The sequence below is a fragment of the Lathamus discolor genome, chromosome 4, assembly GCF_037157495.1.
Source record: "Lathamus discolor isolate bLatDis1 chromosome 4, bLatDis1.hap1, whole genome shotgun sequence".
In the NCBI taxonomy this organism is placed as follows: domain Eukaryota; kingdom Metazoa; phylum Chordata; class Aves; order Psittaciformes; family Psittacidae; genus Lathamus; species Lathamus discolor.
Window position 1 is genome coordinate 39,577,030 of NC_088887.1, and position 18,656 is coordinate 39,595,685.

The following is an 18,656-nucleotide window of genomic DNA, read 5'->3' on the forward strand; positions in this document are numbered from 1 at the left end:
GGGGCGCCCACCCGACGGGCGCCGCTGGCGCAGCCGCCACGCCGCGGGCTCCGGCCGGGAGGGGCCGGGGCAAGGCCTGGGGGTCGCCGGGGGCCTCCCGGTGGTGGCCCTGGGGTGGGTGCGCTCGGCGGTGCTGTGGCTTGGCCCTGGTAGCGCCTGGGCTGCGCTGCAAATGGGAAGCGCACTCCCTCCTCGCGTCTCCTTTGGCCGTAAGATACATAACTGACCCGCGTGGGGCGGGTGGAAAGATGGAACTGCTCTTCGCTGGGGGGGCTTTGGCATGCTGAGGAGGAAGTACCCCTGCCTCCTTTCAGGCTAAAGGCCTGCACCTGGAAGAAAATTACCCTATGAAACATTAAAAGCTGATAAAAAACAAAAAACAAATGCAGAAAAGGTGCTGTGAGTCATAGTGACCCTCCCATGATGCACGCCTCCTGTTTTGGAGACCTCCCCACCCAGGCAGTGAGTGAGCCTGCTGGCAGAGCTACCCTTTTAGGGCTTTCTCAGGTAGGTCTGACCCTTGCTTGTCAGCCTTTGCCTTCAAAGGCTCCCAGGATCATAAAACCCAAAGTGTTGCTGCAACACCAGCTGCAGCCAGCGGCATTTGCCTCCTGTTCGTGGGTCTTTTTCCCTGCACTAGCAGGAGCTGGACCACCCCGTGCGTTCCTCCCTTGCCACTAGTGCTCTGGAGGCATTCTGGGTATAAGGTCACTCATATTAGCAGGCAGCATCACTGATGACAAGTACTAAAAGACAGCCTGAGGGCAAGGTAAGCCTTTGAAGTCTCTGGCAACAACCTGAATCCTAGCACCTAGCAAGAAACAAGGCTCCTGAGGTTCTAAGTCAGGTCAGCAGAAGATGCCTCTGTCCTGCACCAGGGGAGTCTCCCATCACTGCCAACTTCTCTGTTTGGTGCAGGTACTTGCTTCATGATCAGCTGGATCTGATGCCTGCCTTGATATTCAGCCTCGTTTGTTAATTGCAGGTGGAGGTTAGCTACAGACCAGAGACCTATCAGCAGCACAACAGGAAGACAAAATGGAGTTTGAGATGCTATTGGTCTATTAATGGGATAACACTAACGGCTATTTCTGCATGTCTGCTACTATTTTTTAATGCAACTTGGGTTGTCACCAGATTTATACAGAAAATGCCAGTGACACTTTATTTGGGCCATTTCTTGCACTGCTGTACTGGCAAATCCAGTCCCCCTGTTTACCTTTAAGTGAGCTCAGCTCATGATGACAGTAAACCTCATTATAGGCAGGTCTTGGTGAACTTAATGCTGTAGTGCCCTTCAGTGGGAACAGAGGGGTCTTTCTGTAAAGAGAAGAGGCTATGTATACTGAGCTTTAAGGAGGCTGAAAATAAACACCTAAGTGAAAGACTAAATCTACAGGCCAAAAGCAACCTATCTTCTCTCACAAGGGGAGAGATACCACAGGGTAGTTTTACCTAATTGCTATGTGCAGCCTGGATGTTTTATCTGATTCTAAGATGAATGATTTTTACCTTTGATGAAACAGTACCACTGGAAAGCTTTTGGAGCCTTAAGCCCTGACTGCTCAGGAAGGAAAAGTTGCCAGCACTATGGAAAGTAAGTACAGAAATAAGCGATCCAGTGCAAAATCATACTGTTCAAGGTTGGGCTTTTATTTAAGGCAAAATATAATCACAGCTTTAAGATTCATAATATGGATATACACAGAGGTTGTTCTGCCACTATGAAGCTTAGTATTATCACAGCTGTTAAAAAGCTATAAAATCTAGTTTCTATAATAATTTGCAATACAAAACTAATACAATAAACACATTTGAAAGATCACAGTGTTTAAAACATTAGAAGAGCAGGGGTCCTGCTTTTAAACAATAAGGTGCATTTCTAAGAATCAAATCAATCTTGATTCTAAGGGTCTGTATCATATTATGGCTGTGAATGGCTATTACACTGAGAAACCAATCTAAGGTGCAGCATATACTCAAGAAATGAACACCACATGTTGGAATATATTGAATAATCAAGTGTCACCAGCACAAGCTAAACGTGAAATAATGCTATTTAAGTTCCCTGTACTTTTTGTTGGTATTGGCATTCATGTATATTGGGGGAAAATGGGTATAAAACTGCTATCAAATAGGGCCCTGCATATGCAAACACCTGTGCTTTCCTCTTCCTAGATGAATAACCCTTACTAATTCCATGGGACTCATGTAAAGGAAAGTTTGTAGGCTTAGGGGCCAGAACGATGCAGTTTTGCCCCTATTTCACACATGTGGAAGGACCTATCCTTGCATGCCTGAAATCAAGTGAAGATTCACCATTGGCATCAGCAGGTGGCATATCAGGCCCTTAAAATGGGCACAGGAGGCCAAATCAGTGTTGAAAGCAGACTACTGTTACAGGAAAACTTTTGTGTGTGGTCATGGTAATGAAGACAGAAGCAGAGTTAAATTTGTGGTCATACGGCTTTCTCTTCTATATGAAGTAAAAATAAATTCTTGAATAGGATTTGTTTTCATTATGGGATATAACGGACGTCAGGACTTTTACGTAAAATTTTCCGGGGAGTATGCATGTGCTCATGCAGTGCTGTTGCTGAATATCACTGTCTTATAATTTTTATTCAAATACCATTCTACCACTAGGCAGAATGAATTTTTAATTAGTTTTCTGTCATTCTAATTTGTATTGCTGTGCTTGAACTAAATGCCTTCACTGTCTCTTTGAGTCATGCAATGAATGAAGTCAAGGGACTTTCTTGTAAGTATTAAAAATAAATATGGCTTTATGTATTTTCAAGCAAATTGCTATTTATAAATTGACTTTTTTCTGAGCATGATGTAAATATTTTAAATATACAGGATACAGGACCAGCAGTGACATCAGTGACAGGACTAATTAGTCAGGAGGTTTAGTAACTCACAGGCCTAGGTCAAGAAACTGGTGCATGTTGGCTTCTTGGATCTATTTTTTTAAACTGCCTATAAACATCAGTAGAGTACATCACTTTCATTAGATGACTGGAGTAGGCAGTAGGTTCAGCTACAGGCAACTCCTTCACAGGCAGACTCTTTCCAGCATATGATGACTTGGCAATAATGGCAATGAAACGCTGTTCAAGGCAGCAAAAAAAACTGTGCAGCGCACACTGTGCCACTGTCTGTGCAATGAAGTGAACTGTGCTCTTCTCTTGGAAAATGCCTATTCACATCCCTAAATTGCTGTATTGGTTTTTTGGGCCCTGAGCATTTTTCGCTTATGGCTTTGAAGTATGTTCCCTCAGTAGTGTGATTTTTGGTCATTTTCTTCTTTTCTATTTAGCTTTCTGCTTACTTCTTAGTCCAGGGCATTTATATAAACTGAAAACCTTTCATAGAGCAATCTACACTGTGCTCTTTGCCAGCAATTGCTCATCAGTGTAGTTCTTCATAGGAAGATTACTCTTTAAAACCTACAGGGAAATTCTTATTCTGATATACTAATCTTCATACAGATTAGAGTATGCACTCCTGCCAGTGAATATTCAAGGTATGTAGATTACTGCACCTAAGATTAACTTAGCAGACCTCAGAGATACACTCTGTCCATGGACCCTACAGGTTTGAGTAACAAGGAAATATTCTCAAAATACATGCATATGCTAAAATAGGTCATTGTTTGCATAAAACATGCAATATGTTGGCAGATGCTATAACTCAATATGCAGATAACAATGTAAGAATAAAAAACTGACTGCATATGAAAGTTTCCATTTGCACATATTGCACCTGTATGTTTCTCAATATATCAGATACCTACATTTCGGGGGGGGGGGGTCCACAGTATTTTAAAAATACTAATCAGTATTCTTATCATACTCTCTACATATCCATACAATTATTATTAGAACATTAAAGTGGCATTACTTAATTTCACAGAGCGGCAAAAAGGGTAACCACTTTACTTGCATTCATTTGTGCATATTTCCCAGAACTATTTAAATGTGTATTTTGGGATGTGTAGCCATTCCACTTGGTTTTGACTGTTTTCATACAACTGAGATACTAGAGAACTGAACATGTTCCTTGGAAAGTCTATGTTGTATTTAATGATGTAAAACATCAGTAGCAGTTGCTAGATAATATAATGTGTTTTTTTTCCCTTGGCAGGTGGGAAATGGCAGAGGCAGTGAGAAGAGACCACCTGGGAGTCTAAAATAATGTAATGCAAGTAAGTGGAACATCCCTCAAGCAAAATTAATCAATCTTATTTTCAAGAACAAAAGACCTGGGCTGCTGCTTCAGCCTTCTGAAGTTATTCATAGGTTGGGAAATAAAGGCAGGGAAACTGAAGGAAACAATAATGCAAACAAAGCAGAAATTGAAAGCAGTGGCACAAAATGAATAAGTTATCATACTGAGAAGTTGTAAGTAGCAGGAAAAAATTAAGATATATTTGTTAGAACTGTACTGTTGATGAAACTTATTGCGTCTGGCTCTATAAATCCTGAAATCACTAAATCTGGACATTAAAGATCTAGTTTCCCCCCAAATTATTCCATCTATGGATGACCTACCAAAAATCATGAATAGTATATAGCTCCTCAAACTGATTTGTAGTCTACAGCTTTACTCACAAACAGCACCACACAAACACAGGTACATCACAAATAAGCACCAATACCCACAGAATGCATGCTCTTTGCATTAACAGCATAATCAGAAATACTAGTATATCACTTAAATTCCTATTGCCTACACTTAATAAACTAAACACAGTCTAGAAACTGGTGTGCAAATGTGATGTAGGAACTTGTGTTTTACACTTTGAAAGAGGCTTCTTGAGTTTCCGGTAATGCAGTCTTTTGTCACAGCACCATGGCAGAATCTGTACAGGAATACAGTTTTTCAGTCTATCAGGGCCCAATTCAGGAGCAGGAGGAGAGAGCATCCTGCTGACAATGTCTAATAAAGGTTGATCGATTTCTCAATGCAGTAAAGAGGGAACACAAAGGACCTTACGTTTTTTTATTGCACTGAAAAGTGCTGATGGCTCTGCTCAGGTTGCTTTCCTGTCAATGTCTTAAAGGTTGCAATAGCATGTATGTTACAGCATACATAGTATACAAAAGAAAAAAAGCAGCTAGACTATTAAGATGAGGAAGAGGATAGAAAAAAACCTGCTCATTTAATGACTGGCATTTTCAGAAGAGCCCTGGGGTATGTTTACACTGTGTTCAGCAACTGTGGCTACAGCATGTCTAGTAGCCACCTTAACCCAGCTAGGTCAGGTGAGAAAAGCCATGAAGCTCAAACTGCCATGTCTGATGAAACAGATAAATAATTATGTTCCAAGATTTTTACAAGTTATATCCCATGAGACTTGATATTTATGTTACTGTAACTGATCTTAATTATCAGTAAACAAAGTTTGCATGCTGCCCTTGATGAAGTTAGTGCTGAACTTGCATGACTTACAGAGGTGTTAAGGACACAAATTTTGAAAATGGGGTGGTTGCATGGGTTTTCTCATTGCTGAATGGATTAACTCTTACCCAGGTAACTATTTTCTTTCTCAAATGAAGCCAAGCACATGGCTTCATATACGAAGCATGGTTGCAGGTACAGAAGATTTGTTTGGTGTGTGCTGTTGGAACACAACACAGAGCAGATTATAGTCTCATCTGAATGTAAATCAGAAGGAATATTTTCTACAAAGAAACACAGAGGTGAAACCACTAGAAAACTGACACCGAGTTTTTAATGTATATTTCTTACCATTTATGAAGAATTACATTAAAAGATAAATGGAAACATGGCCACTGGAAGTTAAGCATAATAAAATTGATTTCATGTACTGTTACTATGGTAAATTTTAACATACATGTGGTATATGTTACAGTATCAGCATTAATGACTTCGTCAAGATCTAAGTTACTGTCCTGATTTATTGTGCTCTAGGTTTACTGAGGTTTTGGCAAAGATTTTCTTCAAGCATCTCCTGAGAAATAACTAACTGGAAACAAATGTCATGGGCCACTGACAATTAAAAAGTAGGCACTGGGTCCAAAATCAAAAGGTCATGATTACTATTCTGATACATGTAGATTCTGTTAAGGCTTAAGTCTGGAGTTGGTTGTGTTTTTTGAGGGTGTAGTTATCAAAATGCTAGATGTTTTTGTTTTATGTTTGTATCTCTAAATAAAAGGATTGGCAATATATGCAGATTGCAACAGCTTGAGTTTAGATCATGGCAAAAGCTAGTTCTCTGTCTTAGAATAAGATAGGATACGTTTACAGCAGCTATTGAAATGCTATAGCACAAATGTTTTTTGTTACATGTTTTAGCTGAGTGACATTACCTCCCAATAAAAATTGACACTGAAAAGCTATTTAGCACAGGGGAAAAGTGGATAGGCCCAGTTTTACCTTCCTTAAACAGTTCTTTAAAAAGATTCCAGTTATGAAATATATGAGACACATGCATTACAGGAAGCAACTAGATAAAAGTCCTAATGGACTTACAATCTCCACTATGGACAGCTGACTTTGATCTAACAGGAGCACTTCAGCATGGCTGGGCAGAGCACATGCACTTCTCCATTGACTTTCGATTTAGCCTCACATGTATACCTTCCTGTGAAATTGTCGGGGTCTGGGTAGCTGCTGTACTTGTTGCTGGGTTGGTGTAGCTCTTATGTGTACGCATCTCACTGCTCAGAATAACAAAGTGACATTAATGGCTTTCTTAGAAGACCTTTTATCCCACAAATAAGTAAACACATAGCATCTCTACACTGAATTTCAACATTTCCATTCACCAAAAAATCCCTAAATTCTTGACAAACTGATACTGAACTGCATTGCTTTATTCACTAATGAAATATGGTTACTTCTATGACTAACTAATTACAGCTGCACAGTGCAAGACAAAATAGAAGTAGAAATCTGCAGCTCATAATAATGCAAGACATCTCATTAAAATAAGTGGCAAGATTAGGAATGATATTACTCTATTAAAATGTGGAAGGATTGTCAGACCTGGCTCCAACGTACAGCCTGATCAAGGACTACCAAAATTAAATGGGAACTTTAATCCACTAGCCATCAAAAATAAAAGAATTGTAATATCCTCCAGCTGAGAATGCAGGAAGAGAGACTACATTGTTTGGCAGTGCATGCATGATAAATTTTTCACCCTAACTCCACGTTTCGACATCCTGGTCTTCCCAATATGTCTTTAAAGGTAATTTCATTACATTATTCTCATAAAAATAAATAAATAAATATTAAATATATTTTAAATACAGATATTGATTTTATAGGTTTTAGTGCAAATCTATGTTAGTGTTTTCTTCAGCTTTCAAGTACCATGTCATATATATAATATGTATAAAACAGCATATAATTGCAACCTTAAGTGCTAGTGCAACTAGTGTTGAGCAACCCGTTTATTTCTATAGCTGTAAATCATTTGGGCGTACACATTATTCTGTTAACCAGGAAAAGAAGAAAATTTGAAATTTATTATCGGGGGGTTTTAAGACCAGTATGCCACCCAAGGTTTGCATTCAGTTTGCAGGGATTGTACTGAACAATTCATCAGGGAAAACATATTTTCCATTCTCTAAAATATGTATGTTATTGATCAGGAATGCCACTATAAGTAATTAATTTTTAAAGGAATTTTTTGTAACACTGAACAATACTTATCTAGTAATGTTGTACCATGAAGCAAGCATCTGCCTGCTGTATCTTTGCTATAGAACTTTTCAATCCAAGTCTTTTCGATGGCTCCATTCATCTTCCCTGTGACAGGGCAAGTATTGACAACAAGTGACACAGTTACAGTGAATCAGTTAGGAGACCAGCTCCTCATGATAGACTGCCCTCTGAACGAAAGGGTCACATTAAGTTCTCATTTACACACATGAAACCCCAGTAGCTGAAATGAACCTGTGAAACTGCAGGCTAAATATATAGCTATCTACATAAACGTTATTACACGCACATGAAGACAAAAGAGCTCCAGGATACAGGTATTTCTGATACATGTTACTAGAACTAGTAGACGTGGTCTAGGTAAAAAATCCCAGATTTTGCCCTTGTGCAGTGTAGTGACATGTCTATGACACCCTCTTCAATGAGTGCATTGCTGCATGAAGGTTTTTGCAAGTCTCTTTTTAAAACCTACTGGATGAATCACTGTTTCTTCTTTGCATATCCCTGTAATTCTAACTTGCCTTTTTTTTTTTTAAACCCAGTGTAACCACCAAATTAAAAGTTTGAGAATGCCCCTTTCTCTGTCGAGTAATTAGGTTTTGCTTCTTACTACAGTGAAATATCTACCACATCAGATTCAGTCACTTCCCCCCCACCCTTTTTTTTTTTCAGTCCTATTTTTTTGACCACACACTTCCCTCCCAAAGCCCCATTGTAGTTTCTTTTTCACCTGACTCCCAGCTACGTTAAGGCTAGCATTAGTGGTACCACTGGCTTGTTTTGTAAATAGCCTGTCTTGACAAATAAGTGAAACTGCAGGTGTCCTCTCCCATCCCCACCAGGATGTGGCCCTGGAGAATGTTGCTCTCTAGACAAAGACACTGAAGAGAGGAAACTCGGCTTGGTTGGGTTGCAGCAAGTCAGTCAGGAAACACACAGTTCCTGAGAAACCTTCATACAGACTATATACACTTTCTAATGCCCGGGAACCAGCCTTAAATTCTTCTGTAAATAAGAATTCTGCAAACCTAGGAGAAAAGAAAAAAAAAAGGTTTGTTATTATTTGATGTCCCTCTAAGTCTACTTACTTGTTGCTTGAAAGCATAATTTTAATAACATTCAATGATTAAAAAAATAGAATGTTCATTATTTTAATCTTCTCTGCAAATTTTACACTATCCAATTTCCACATGAAACAGATCTAGAAGAGACAAACCTTTGCAATCTGTATGTGTGCTATGCTTGTTTAAGAGCTATAAGCTTTTCCTGATTCCTGCAAGACATCCTTAAACACACGTGTAAATAACTTTTATCTCAATAGTTATTTCGGCAGGATGCAAGCAGTGTTTCACATTGATGCACCAAATTCTGTAATGCTGAAATAACTACACAAATAAGATGTTCTCACTTCAAAGCAGACAACTGAAAATAAGTCACCCTAATTACTACACTACTTCCCCTCATCAGTCTATGCTGTCAGTTAACAAACATTGAATACTGTAAGTTGCAGAAAGACAATTAAAGATAATTGCAGCACTGTGACAGAATTTTCAGGGGACCAAACTTGCTTGCATCAGGACAAAATGAAATTAGCCCCACTAGCTAAGCTGAACAGCACAATGTCAAACTGGCTATAGGAATGATAAATTCAAAACCTGTAAAGTAACAGCAAAGCAGTTCCTGTACTTATTTTCCACTTCAGTAGTAAGGGAGAGCATTAAATGTTCTGAAAATCATAAAAAAATCACATTTTGCTCTCCTCCTGGACACAGGTACACAACTTGGCTGCTTTCTGACCTCATGTCAGAATGAGACCTGGATGCACACCACTGCTACCTATCTACCCCCGTTCCCTTCAAAGGAGCACAGGCTCTCAGGAAGGGAGGGAGGGAACTGCAGAAGAACCCGACGCTTCTCCTGCCACAGACAGCCTGGAGGCAGGATTGCGGGGCTCTCTGCAGAGTGTGCCTGCCCCATAGCTCTGAAGTAGAATTGAATCTGAGGCTTAAACATTCAGGTTACATCTAAGGGTGGTGATCAAAGTCTCTGCACAGCTTTATAAATGTTCCTGAAACTTTGCAGTATTGCCCTGAATCCAGAAAGGCTGGAATTCTAACCTTTGTGCCCTGTATATGTATTTTGAGTTTCCAGTGAGCCTATAGAGCAGCAGGAACACATAAGCACTACCAGCCACTCCATGACATATTCCAGGTCCCTTCTTCAACAGGCCTTTCTGCCAAGTTAGCTCTCCACAGCGGATACAAGTGTCCAGATACTGAGGCTTCTTGGAAACCAGGTAAGCTTTGGCAAACAGGTATGCAATGCCTAGGAAAATAGCAGTGAGATTGTCTTTTGTAACAAGTAGGCCAAGAGTTTCATAGAACACATAAGAAAATAAAGATTAATACACTTAAAAACTGCAGTCTCATGCTCTGCACTTGTCAGTGTTACATATCTATTTGCTACATATGGAGGGGAGAGTATCTGGTATGCTAAAAAGCATATGAGCATATGTTAAGATGTACTTATCCACCCCATGTGACACAACCATCTTCAATCTTTTCAATGCATTACTGAATTTCAGGGTTTACTCTAACATTCCCAGTCTTCTAACAATTTAGAACAGTAATATTTTTGCCTTTAATAAAGTAAACTCTTAGTGCTATCTTCTATTGGTTTCAAATCTCCATACACCTCACCTACTTACACTGGCACAGATAATTTCTTACATTGGTAACATAATTTTTTATCAAATGAGAAAAAGAAACTTGCTTTTTTTTTTTTTTAAAGTGGAGCCCATGCTGCTTTATTCTAGTTATAAATAGTTATACATACTAACTTCTGTCAAAAAAAAAAACCCCAAAACAAAGCACCAACCAACCAACCAACTTGGCTTATTTTTAGAGGGGCTTTGAATAAATTAACTATAATTTTTAACAGAGCACTGCACAGCTCAGTTCATGGTAACCTTCAAAGAATGCATATGACACATAACCAGATCAAGTGCCTAAGGAAATGTTTAGAACAGCTTACTTGTGGTCTGAATATAATATACACTGAAGTAGCTGAAAAGTGTTCTTATAAGCTACATGTGTATTATTACCCAAAACCAGTGATGAGATACAGGATCTTCTGGGGAAGAATTATACTGATTCATGCATTTGCATGTCTCCAAATGTCTTCTAAAGTAACTTCTTTATGTGCTTTATGATTTTGTCCCTGGGCAAGTCTCAGTGCATACATCTCCACTAACAGTTAAACCTAAGTCAAAAATTACTCTCAAGATGCTGAAACAAAGAGAGCATCTTCCCTACAGCCTCCATCACTAGGCCAGCCATGCTGCAGAAGTAAATTTTTCCTTTTAAAAGTAAAAAAAGTTTGTTAAACAAAAGCTGGCTTTACTTCATTAGAGTATGGGAGCAAGAAATTTGTTCCTTAACCATAATAACAAAAAGATAAAGCATCAGCAGAAAGCACATTTAGGGCATGTTAATTATAATGTACTTCTTGTAATTTAAATAGAACACCTTTAAAAGCAATGTATCAGTATTCATGGATGTTCTTTACTAAAAGTAAGGTTTTTCGTAACCTTGCAGGCTCATATTACCAAGCCAACATGTCTAGTTAGCAATAAAATTTTGCCTGGGGGTAAAAAGGCTATTTCAATATATAGCATTACTTATCAAAATTGCTAAGGTGTAGGATTAGATTCTGAACTGACAGACATACGCCTTACCTCATGAACCTAAACTAAGGATTGATTCTCTTTATCTCTGAGAAGCATTTTTATATGGGTAACCTTGAGAAAAAAAGGCTTTTTTGCTAGTACAAACTCCCCTTCACATTAAAATACTTTGGTTAAATTTATGTCTTATCCATGTAGTAAGCGCAGCTTAAACTTCGATTCTGATGAGGGGGAAAAAGCTATTCTGAAGGCCTTCACAGAACTCACTGATGTGTCTGTATCAATGTTCTTTTGCACACTATTTCTGTGCCTAGCCATACGCTGTCTTTGGACTCAGCTGAACCAGTCTTTGAGATCTGATAACGAAAGGGCGCAAGAATAGAAAAAAAAACAGTTCAGGATCACCAGAATTCTTTCAGCTGTGATCACCTATGCTTTTAAGGCAGAAAATACACTTATTTTTCCAGCTGCTTCAGCAATAACTGAAACACTCTTAACTGGAGAAAAAGCCTGAATATTTTCGCTGCATATCATAAAATGTCAAAATTGGTCAAATTTAACCTGGACTGTCTTCTACATGGAATCACCTAACACTGAAAAGCAATGTGATTAGCATTTGGCTATTCATAGCATCAATGGGAAAAGAACCTGGAGCTCCATGACACCAGTGTACAAGCTCATTCTCCCTCTCGATTGTCTCTCCCAGCTCAGGAGGCCAGTTGCTGTTCTGTTCTTGGTCCATAAGAAAATCAACGCTTTGCCACACAAGCTCCTGATCTGCTGGCTGCAGGTACTCATAATAGGAAAGTAACATCTGAAGGATTGATGAAAGCCCATGAGCTGCGCCTGTAAAGAACAGAAACAGTCAAATTAGAGGGTAGTTTTGGATCCTACCTTCACCTCACAGCAACTTTCCCTTGGGACTGATTTCCTTGTCAAGTACATGGCTCTTTCATCTTCTTTAGGCCTATTACAGTAGTGCTTGGAATAAAAGCTTTCTAAGTGCAAGACGCTGATTTATTACTACTTCTTTCATTTCCAGTTCCCCTACCTATGCAAAAATAGGCATGAATTTTTTCTGCTCTCACTCTGATATGACTGAAACTCCATGCGCAAAGTTAAATTGAACCTAAACTGAATACTATTTCAAGACATTACTCTTCTTGACAAACTACTGAATCTAGACCATTATTCTGAAGTCTCTGTGGAACCCAAATTGAAACTTGACCATAAATGGTATTCCCAGTTGCTGACAGACAGTATCAGTCAGCTAAAACCTAAATTTCAGTGCAAGAATCGTCTGCCAGGTCTGTGGAGCAGCACCACTCATTGACTTCTCCCCTGCCAGAGAACTCACTAAGATCTCAATCTTACACTTTCTGCAGTGTGATATTGTGCCTTGAGGACCCCACTAAGGATCTGCTCAGTGATCTTTCATCACTGCTTCAGATGAGCTCCAACTAAGCTGCTCGGCATGGGTAGGAGCTGACCATAACCTTGAGTTGCACTACTACAGCCAAAAATGCTCTGCAAGTCCCTGTGTGGCAACAAGAGCTTACAAAGAACGTCACAGAATCATACACTGAAAGCTCTTTCTGGTAACCTTCTGCACACAGGCATGGTCACCACACCTCTCACTGTCTCCATCTGACAAGGGCATATTTACCCTTAAAATAAGCTGCTGCCTGCTGCTCCCCTGGTGTGGCACAGGTACCCCAGCCTTCCCCAGTGTTAGGCAGCATCAGTACTTCCTTCCAGCTCCTTAGTCCCAGTTAGCAGTTTTAGGAGGTTAGATGGCCCTAAATCAGGAAAAATCCTACACTGTATGTTTTACATATTTTGTTTTTGAAACATTGACTGGCTCAGAATCTACACACAGCATCAGTTTCAAAGTAGTCGTGTGTTTTACTCACCAAGGTACTCTGTTCCATAGTACGAATACATGAGTGGGAATGGTTTCCGCTTCTTCACTGCATACTGCTTTCCCGATTCTAGTATGGCCAGGCAAATTGATTTTATTTGTGCTGGGGTCAGCACCTAAACAGACACATCAAACCAAACATCAAGTCCATTATAATAATTTCATTTTTAGACATTTTTTAGGACTCTGCTTTTTTGCTGGTTCACAAGACAAGGTACTGCCTTTAATCTTATAAGCATGCCATAATGTATATCATTATTAAGAGTTTCTTACTTTAAACAGTAGATTTACATAATGTTTCTTAAAAACAGAGTTTCATCCTGTCTCAGGAAAGCAAATGCCACATCTTTAGCTGTAAGATGAGGTGAAAAAAGGCTCATTAAGAGCTCCTGCCTTCCAAGAGATCCATCAGTCTGATGGAACCTGACAACAAGCAGCAGGCAAGCTACAGAATAACAACCTCCAGACTAGAGGAGGAGACATTAGGAGAAGATAGTGGAAAAGAGACCTAGAGAAGAAGTAAGTGTTACAGGCATATTGGGACAGATTTTTCTGCAGACAGAAAAGAGGATGCAAGGAAGAGAGTACTAAATTTTACTGAAAATCACAACTACGTATGTGGGTTTAGAAACATATTACTAGAACAATCAGGCTTTCTTATTTCAAGAAAATGCTAAGAATAATGAAGTGCAAGACAGGTTTCTATGAAGGCAGACTAGCTAGGCTTATAAGACTTCATTATCATGAACAGGTCAACAATGCCTTTAATGCAGTCCTAAGAAATGACTAATGCCTTACTCTTAATGGTGTCAAATATAAGTAAGACTTGCAAATAGTATATTTCACCAGAAAAGAACTTCTCCAAGTTACTGACCTAAAGAATTCAGACAGGAATTGGTTTTACAGGGTTTAACTACAGCTTTAATTATATGCAATTCACTACAATCACTGGCAATTTCCTCTGTGCCAATCACATCTGTACATTACTGACCAATACCTAGGTCATTTAAATCATTTAGTTGAAGTAGGGTTTTGGCTTTAGGCAAAAGCCTATATGGCAGCTGTACTTTGCAAAAATATATTTCAACTTTTGAAAAGAGATCTGAGAAAGGAAAAAAGCAAAATGAAGCAGAAGAAAAAAAAAAAAGTAGAAATAGGCTTGAGAAGATAAACAGTAATCTTAAAACTAACTGGAATATCAAGGTAATGTATTTAAAATGTTTCTGAAAATATTTGCTTTTGCTATAATTTGTGTTATAGTAAGATTTGCAATTACTTCAAGTTTAAAAGAGTCTGTTAGCATTAAGTATGGAGGCAACATCTGTTATAAACCATATTGTCTCATTTGGCACGTAAAAGATGGTATGGATAATTAGTATCACTTAGAACTTAACTGAAAACTGATGGCTGAAAAATCTTGTTTGTCTATCTTACTTTGCTCCCTGTTAACAAGACATTTTATTACAGCTGCTTCAAATGCCTATGATATTTGTATAACCTGGAGAACAGCCTACTTCTGATCTTGATTACTGATCTTTAATGTTACTGCAGTAGAAGTAAATAAGCCTTTAACATCTGGAGATTTCACTCATTTCCAGTAATTTTTAAATTAATTGTTTCAGCTTCAATGAATTTAAAGAAAGCATTTAATTCCTAAGCAAATGAGAGCAGAGACACAACGAGAGGCGGTGCATTCTCTCCAGAGCTCGTATTTTACTACCTTGCAGCCTAGAAGCTAATCCTGCAAATTCTGTACTTTGTAAAAAGTTTAGTAAGGTAACCCTTTGAAAATAAATGTAAATGATAAGATCTCCTAGCTGTAATTCTGGAAGGCAAAGGCACACTGTTTAGAAAAATCTTAGTCAGTTCAGTTACTTAATAAATGAACTGTCTTTCAATACCATGTTTTGTGAAGCTTACTTTTATGTTCAGGGCATTTAGTTTTTAAATTCAATTAATGGCTATTTTAAAATGCCGCTCGTGTATTTTAAATGGATTTAAACTTCTATTCGAATCCAGCCTTGTACAATAAAGAAATATCAGCTAGCAAGAAATGATTTGTTCACCATTTTTTAATATAAAGTAAATGTAAAGAGTCAAACAATCAATCACTATGATTACTCAAGTATATACATAGTATACTTTCTGGCTGGCATAATGAAATACGCTAACAAATATCACCTTTTTTTTTCAGAACGCAAAGAAAGCCCACATGCTAAGCCAGACAAAATATGATATTTAAAATCATTATTAGAATGGATGATAGAAACAAGCCTACTCTGATCCACTTCCACATTACCAAAGAAAATGGAAAAGAAAGTAACCTGTGTATCTTGAAAGCAACTTTCTCGCTGGCCACTTGGATGGACCTGAATGCATAAGGCAGGTAGGAGATGTGTCCTAACTAATAACTAAATGCGAAAATTTTTGTGCTGACTCCAACTATCTCTTGCCAAGTGCCTCAATCCACAGTCACAGTAGGGCTGCTGCCTGTTTTCTACATAAATATGGAGCATTTGTATTTGCTTCTTATTCTAGGAAATGGTTGGCTGGAACAGAAACCCTGACTTACTGTCATTATTAGTGGCCTCCCAAAGGTTGATTGATCAGAAATCACACTTAAGATCCCCACTGGCTTGCTACACTGTATTTCAACCAATTCTGTGTAAAATCCCCTCAGATTTTTCACCTTGCCAAGAAATAACATCTCTGGCTAGTTTCTGTATGCTACCTCACAGTATCTTTAAGAAAGCAGCTAAAAGCTTATGCCCAAAACAACAGTAATAAAATACATTAATCATAACTACATCTGGTTCGACAAAGTCCATTTTAATTTCACTGTAGTAGCAATGCCTCTTTGCCCCTGTGAATTACTGAAACAATATGTTTAATTAGGGACAGCAAAGAAACAGAGTGATCACGCCAAAGGCTTTAAAAGGATAAATCACAAATTGATATCACATCATCTAGTGAACGCTGTCAGATGCTTTGATGAAGGATAAAGCCAAAATGAGAACATGCTACCCAGAAATAATTTCATGCTTGAGATAGCTGTATATATATTCTTTTATTTTGAGAAATTTCTTGAATGTCATTTAATATGAGCTGGCTACACAGTAGGTAAAATTATTCTTTATCATGTCAGTACTTGGCCAAAAGACTACTGACACTAAGATATACTGCTGATGGTTTAATATTTCAGTTCTTTTTGTATTTTTAAAGACACCACAACCTGCCCTATCGCATTAAAAGTGTTCATTAGTCTCCTCACTAGATCAAGGGTTGCAATGCATGCATTCCTCATTTCCCCTGCAATTTCCATATCAGTTCAGCAGCACTTTAATGCTTAGTATTTGTACTACTGCCTGTGCCTAGAAGCCCTACTTACAGTTAAAAAGCCACTGTGTTTCCAAAGTCTCTCCATTTTTCTCTTGTGCTACTGCAGTCAATATGCCTTCTCCCATTAAGGCACTCCAAAAATCTGTGAATTATTTAAGGCAGGTACTTTATTCAGTAAATCCCTGTTAAAAGTCAGGAAGGAAGTGCCATGTCTACAGCAATCACAGAACATAATATTTACAACAGTAAATAATTTCACATCTCCTTTCAATCTCCTAAGAGAGATTTTATAATATATTGGTTATGACAGTGCTAGGCCCTAGATACATTTCAAAAACTTTAGACAGAAATCTTGACCCTGAGGACTACACTGAAAGGAGCAAGACAAGCTCTTCTTTGCTGTCAATTACAGTAAAATTGTCAGCACTTCACCATTCCTCTGAATGCCTGCTACAAGCCCCCTGGCTTCTAATTTGCCTTAGGAAAACCACTGCTACATAGAACTGCATACTGTATTGAGTATATTTGAGGACTATAAGCTCTTAATTCTTTTAGAAGATTTGTATTTATTTTCTTAGAGCTCTTTCCTGTACGTAACAGAAGGCATTACTGAATGCCATGTATCATTATCTTCTTACTGATGCATCAGTACTTTGAGGAGGAAACAGCTACACATACATTATTGTGGAAAAAAACCTCCCTCTGTGCATGAAAAAAATGAAAATGTATCTAACACATAAAACCTCTCTGCCACACTTCAAAAAAGCCATTTACAGGAATTTGATCATACACTTTCTCTGATGCTGCAGAAAGCGTCAAAGTAAGCTGTCAAAACTGGTCAGTCTACAATAACCTAACAGAAGCTTTGCCATTAGTCTCCTATGCTGGAAGCCCAGCAGAGGGAGCTTGTGTATTGGTTATAATACTCAAAAGTGCTGTAAGAAAAGATAACAATTCTGTGTTCAGCAGGACAGCTGACACAGCAAAGATGCTGGAGCCAACTTGGTAATTCAATGATACCTTACTGCACTGAGTGATACTTACAGTTCACTCCTTAAACTTGATTTATTTTTCTACCAAAGATGGGGCTGGAATTGTTCAGGGACTTTTCCATGCAGCCATGGACAGGTTTGTTGTTTTTTTCCTTTCAGATGATGCTAACGCTCGAAGTCATGGAAGACTAGCATGTACAAAGACAGAGGGTTCTGCCTCCCCTTAGACTTACTCCAGTTTGATTGATGTACCTCTCCCGCAGCACACTGGGAAAACCAACTCCAGGCGCATAGCTGTCTGCTTTCCTTACAAGCAGTGCTACGTTCACCCTTCTTTTAAAAAGTAAAAAATAAATATTTTTCTTAAATCTCCTGAAAAGTTTTTTCAAGGAATCAGATTAGTTCCTGGAGTACTACTGACATTGTTGCTAATGCAGTATGTTTCATGCTGTAACAGCACTATTAATAGTACTTTCTAGAGAGCATACTTTCCCAAATTTGCTGTATTAATGCAACTGCATGGCAATGTATGTAGACTCAGCACAATTACTAATATGATTGTGCCAGTTCACTGGAAAATGGTACTGGACTGCAATCTTGAGTAAAACAGATTTCCCTATGCATCCCATTGTTATTGCTTCTTTTTAACATGTAAATTTGGGGGGTTTTGAGGCTTGCTCGTGTCAATGTCATGACCAGTGTCAGTCCTGTCCTGTTACTGGTAAAGAATACAGCACTTTTTTTTATTGCTAAGAGAGAACAAAATTTCCACAGGTCTCACTTGCCAGGACTGTGTAGCATTAAACCCATCAAATTCTGCTGTTAAACCTGTACTTCAGAAGGAGAAAATTTCAAACATGACTGCAAATTAAGTATAGCAGAAAAGGATGCAGCACAACTGTTACTGTAGCTGGGAGGCTGAGAACAGCTGGTGCTGTTACACAGTTGGTCAAACGCAATGAGCACCTCTATTCATTCTGTCTCAAAACACTGGAGAGTTCGAAGAAAAATCAGCAAT

General features: G+C 38.6%; 1 protein-coding gene and 1 long non-coding RNA gene across 6 annotated transcripts in view; one reads left to right on the forward strand and one right to left on the reverse strand.

The window, feature by feature from the left end:
- The first annotated feature begins 40 nt into the window (after window positions 1-40).
- LOC136013429 (uncharacterized) lies at window positions 41-18,200 on the forward strand. 5 transcript variants are annotated; one of them, XR_010612244.1, is made up of 7 exons: window positions 41-507; window positions 1,527-1,597; window positions 4,150-4,210; window positions 9,846-9,997; window positions 12,093-12,263; window positions 15,502-15,693; window positions 17,798-18,198. It is a non-coding gene; the product is annotated as an uncharacterized LOC136013429 (long non-coding RNA). The 5 variants fall into 5 exon arrangements; XR_010612246.1 differs by lacking the exon at window positions 41-507 and adding an exon at window positions 543-769 and having other exon boundaries at window positions 17,798-18,200; XR_010612247.1 differs by lacking the exon at window positions 41-507 and adding an exon at window positions 776-918 and having other exon boundaries at window positions 17,798-18,200.
- The window catches only part of LANCL3 (LanC like family member 3), a 36,607-nt gene continuing 19,583 nt past the window's right edge, over window positions 1,633-18,656 (reverse strand). Inside the window, exons 2-5 of the mRNA XM_065677200.1 lie at window positions 13,300-13,423; window positions 12,035-12,232; window positions 9,819-10,026; window positions 1,633-8,729 (exon numbers count right to left, since the gene is read on the reverse strand). Of these exons, the coding sequence (XP_065533272.1) occupies window positions 8,570-8,729; window positions 9,819-10,026; window positions 12,035-12,232; window positions 13,300-13,423 (690 nt within the window). The 3' untranslated portion in view covers window positions 1,633-8,569. The remainder of the gene's footprint in view (window positions 8,730-9,818; window positions 10,027-12,034; window positions 12,233-13,299; window positions 13,424-18,656) is intronic.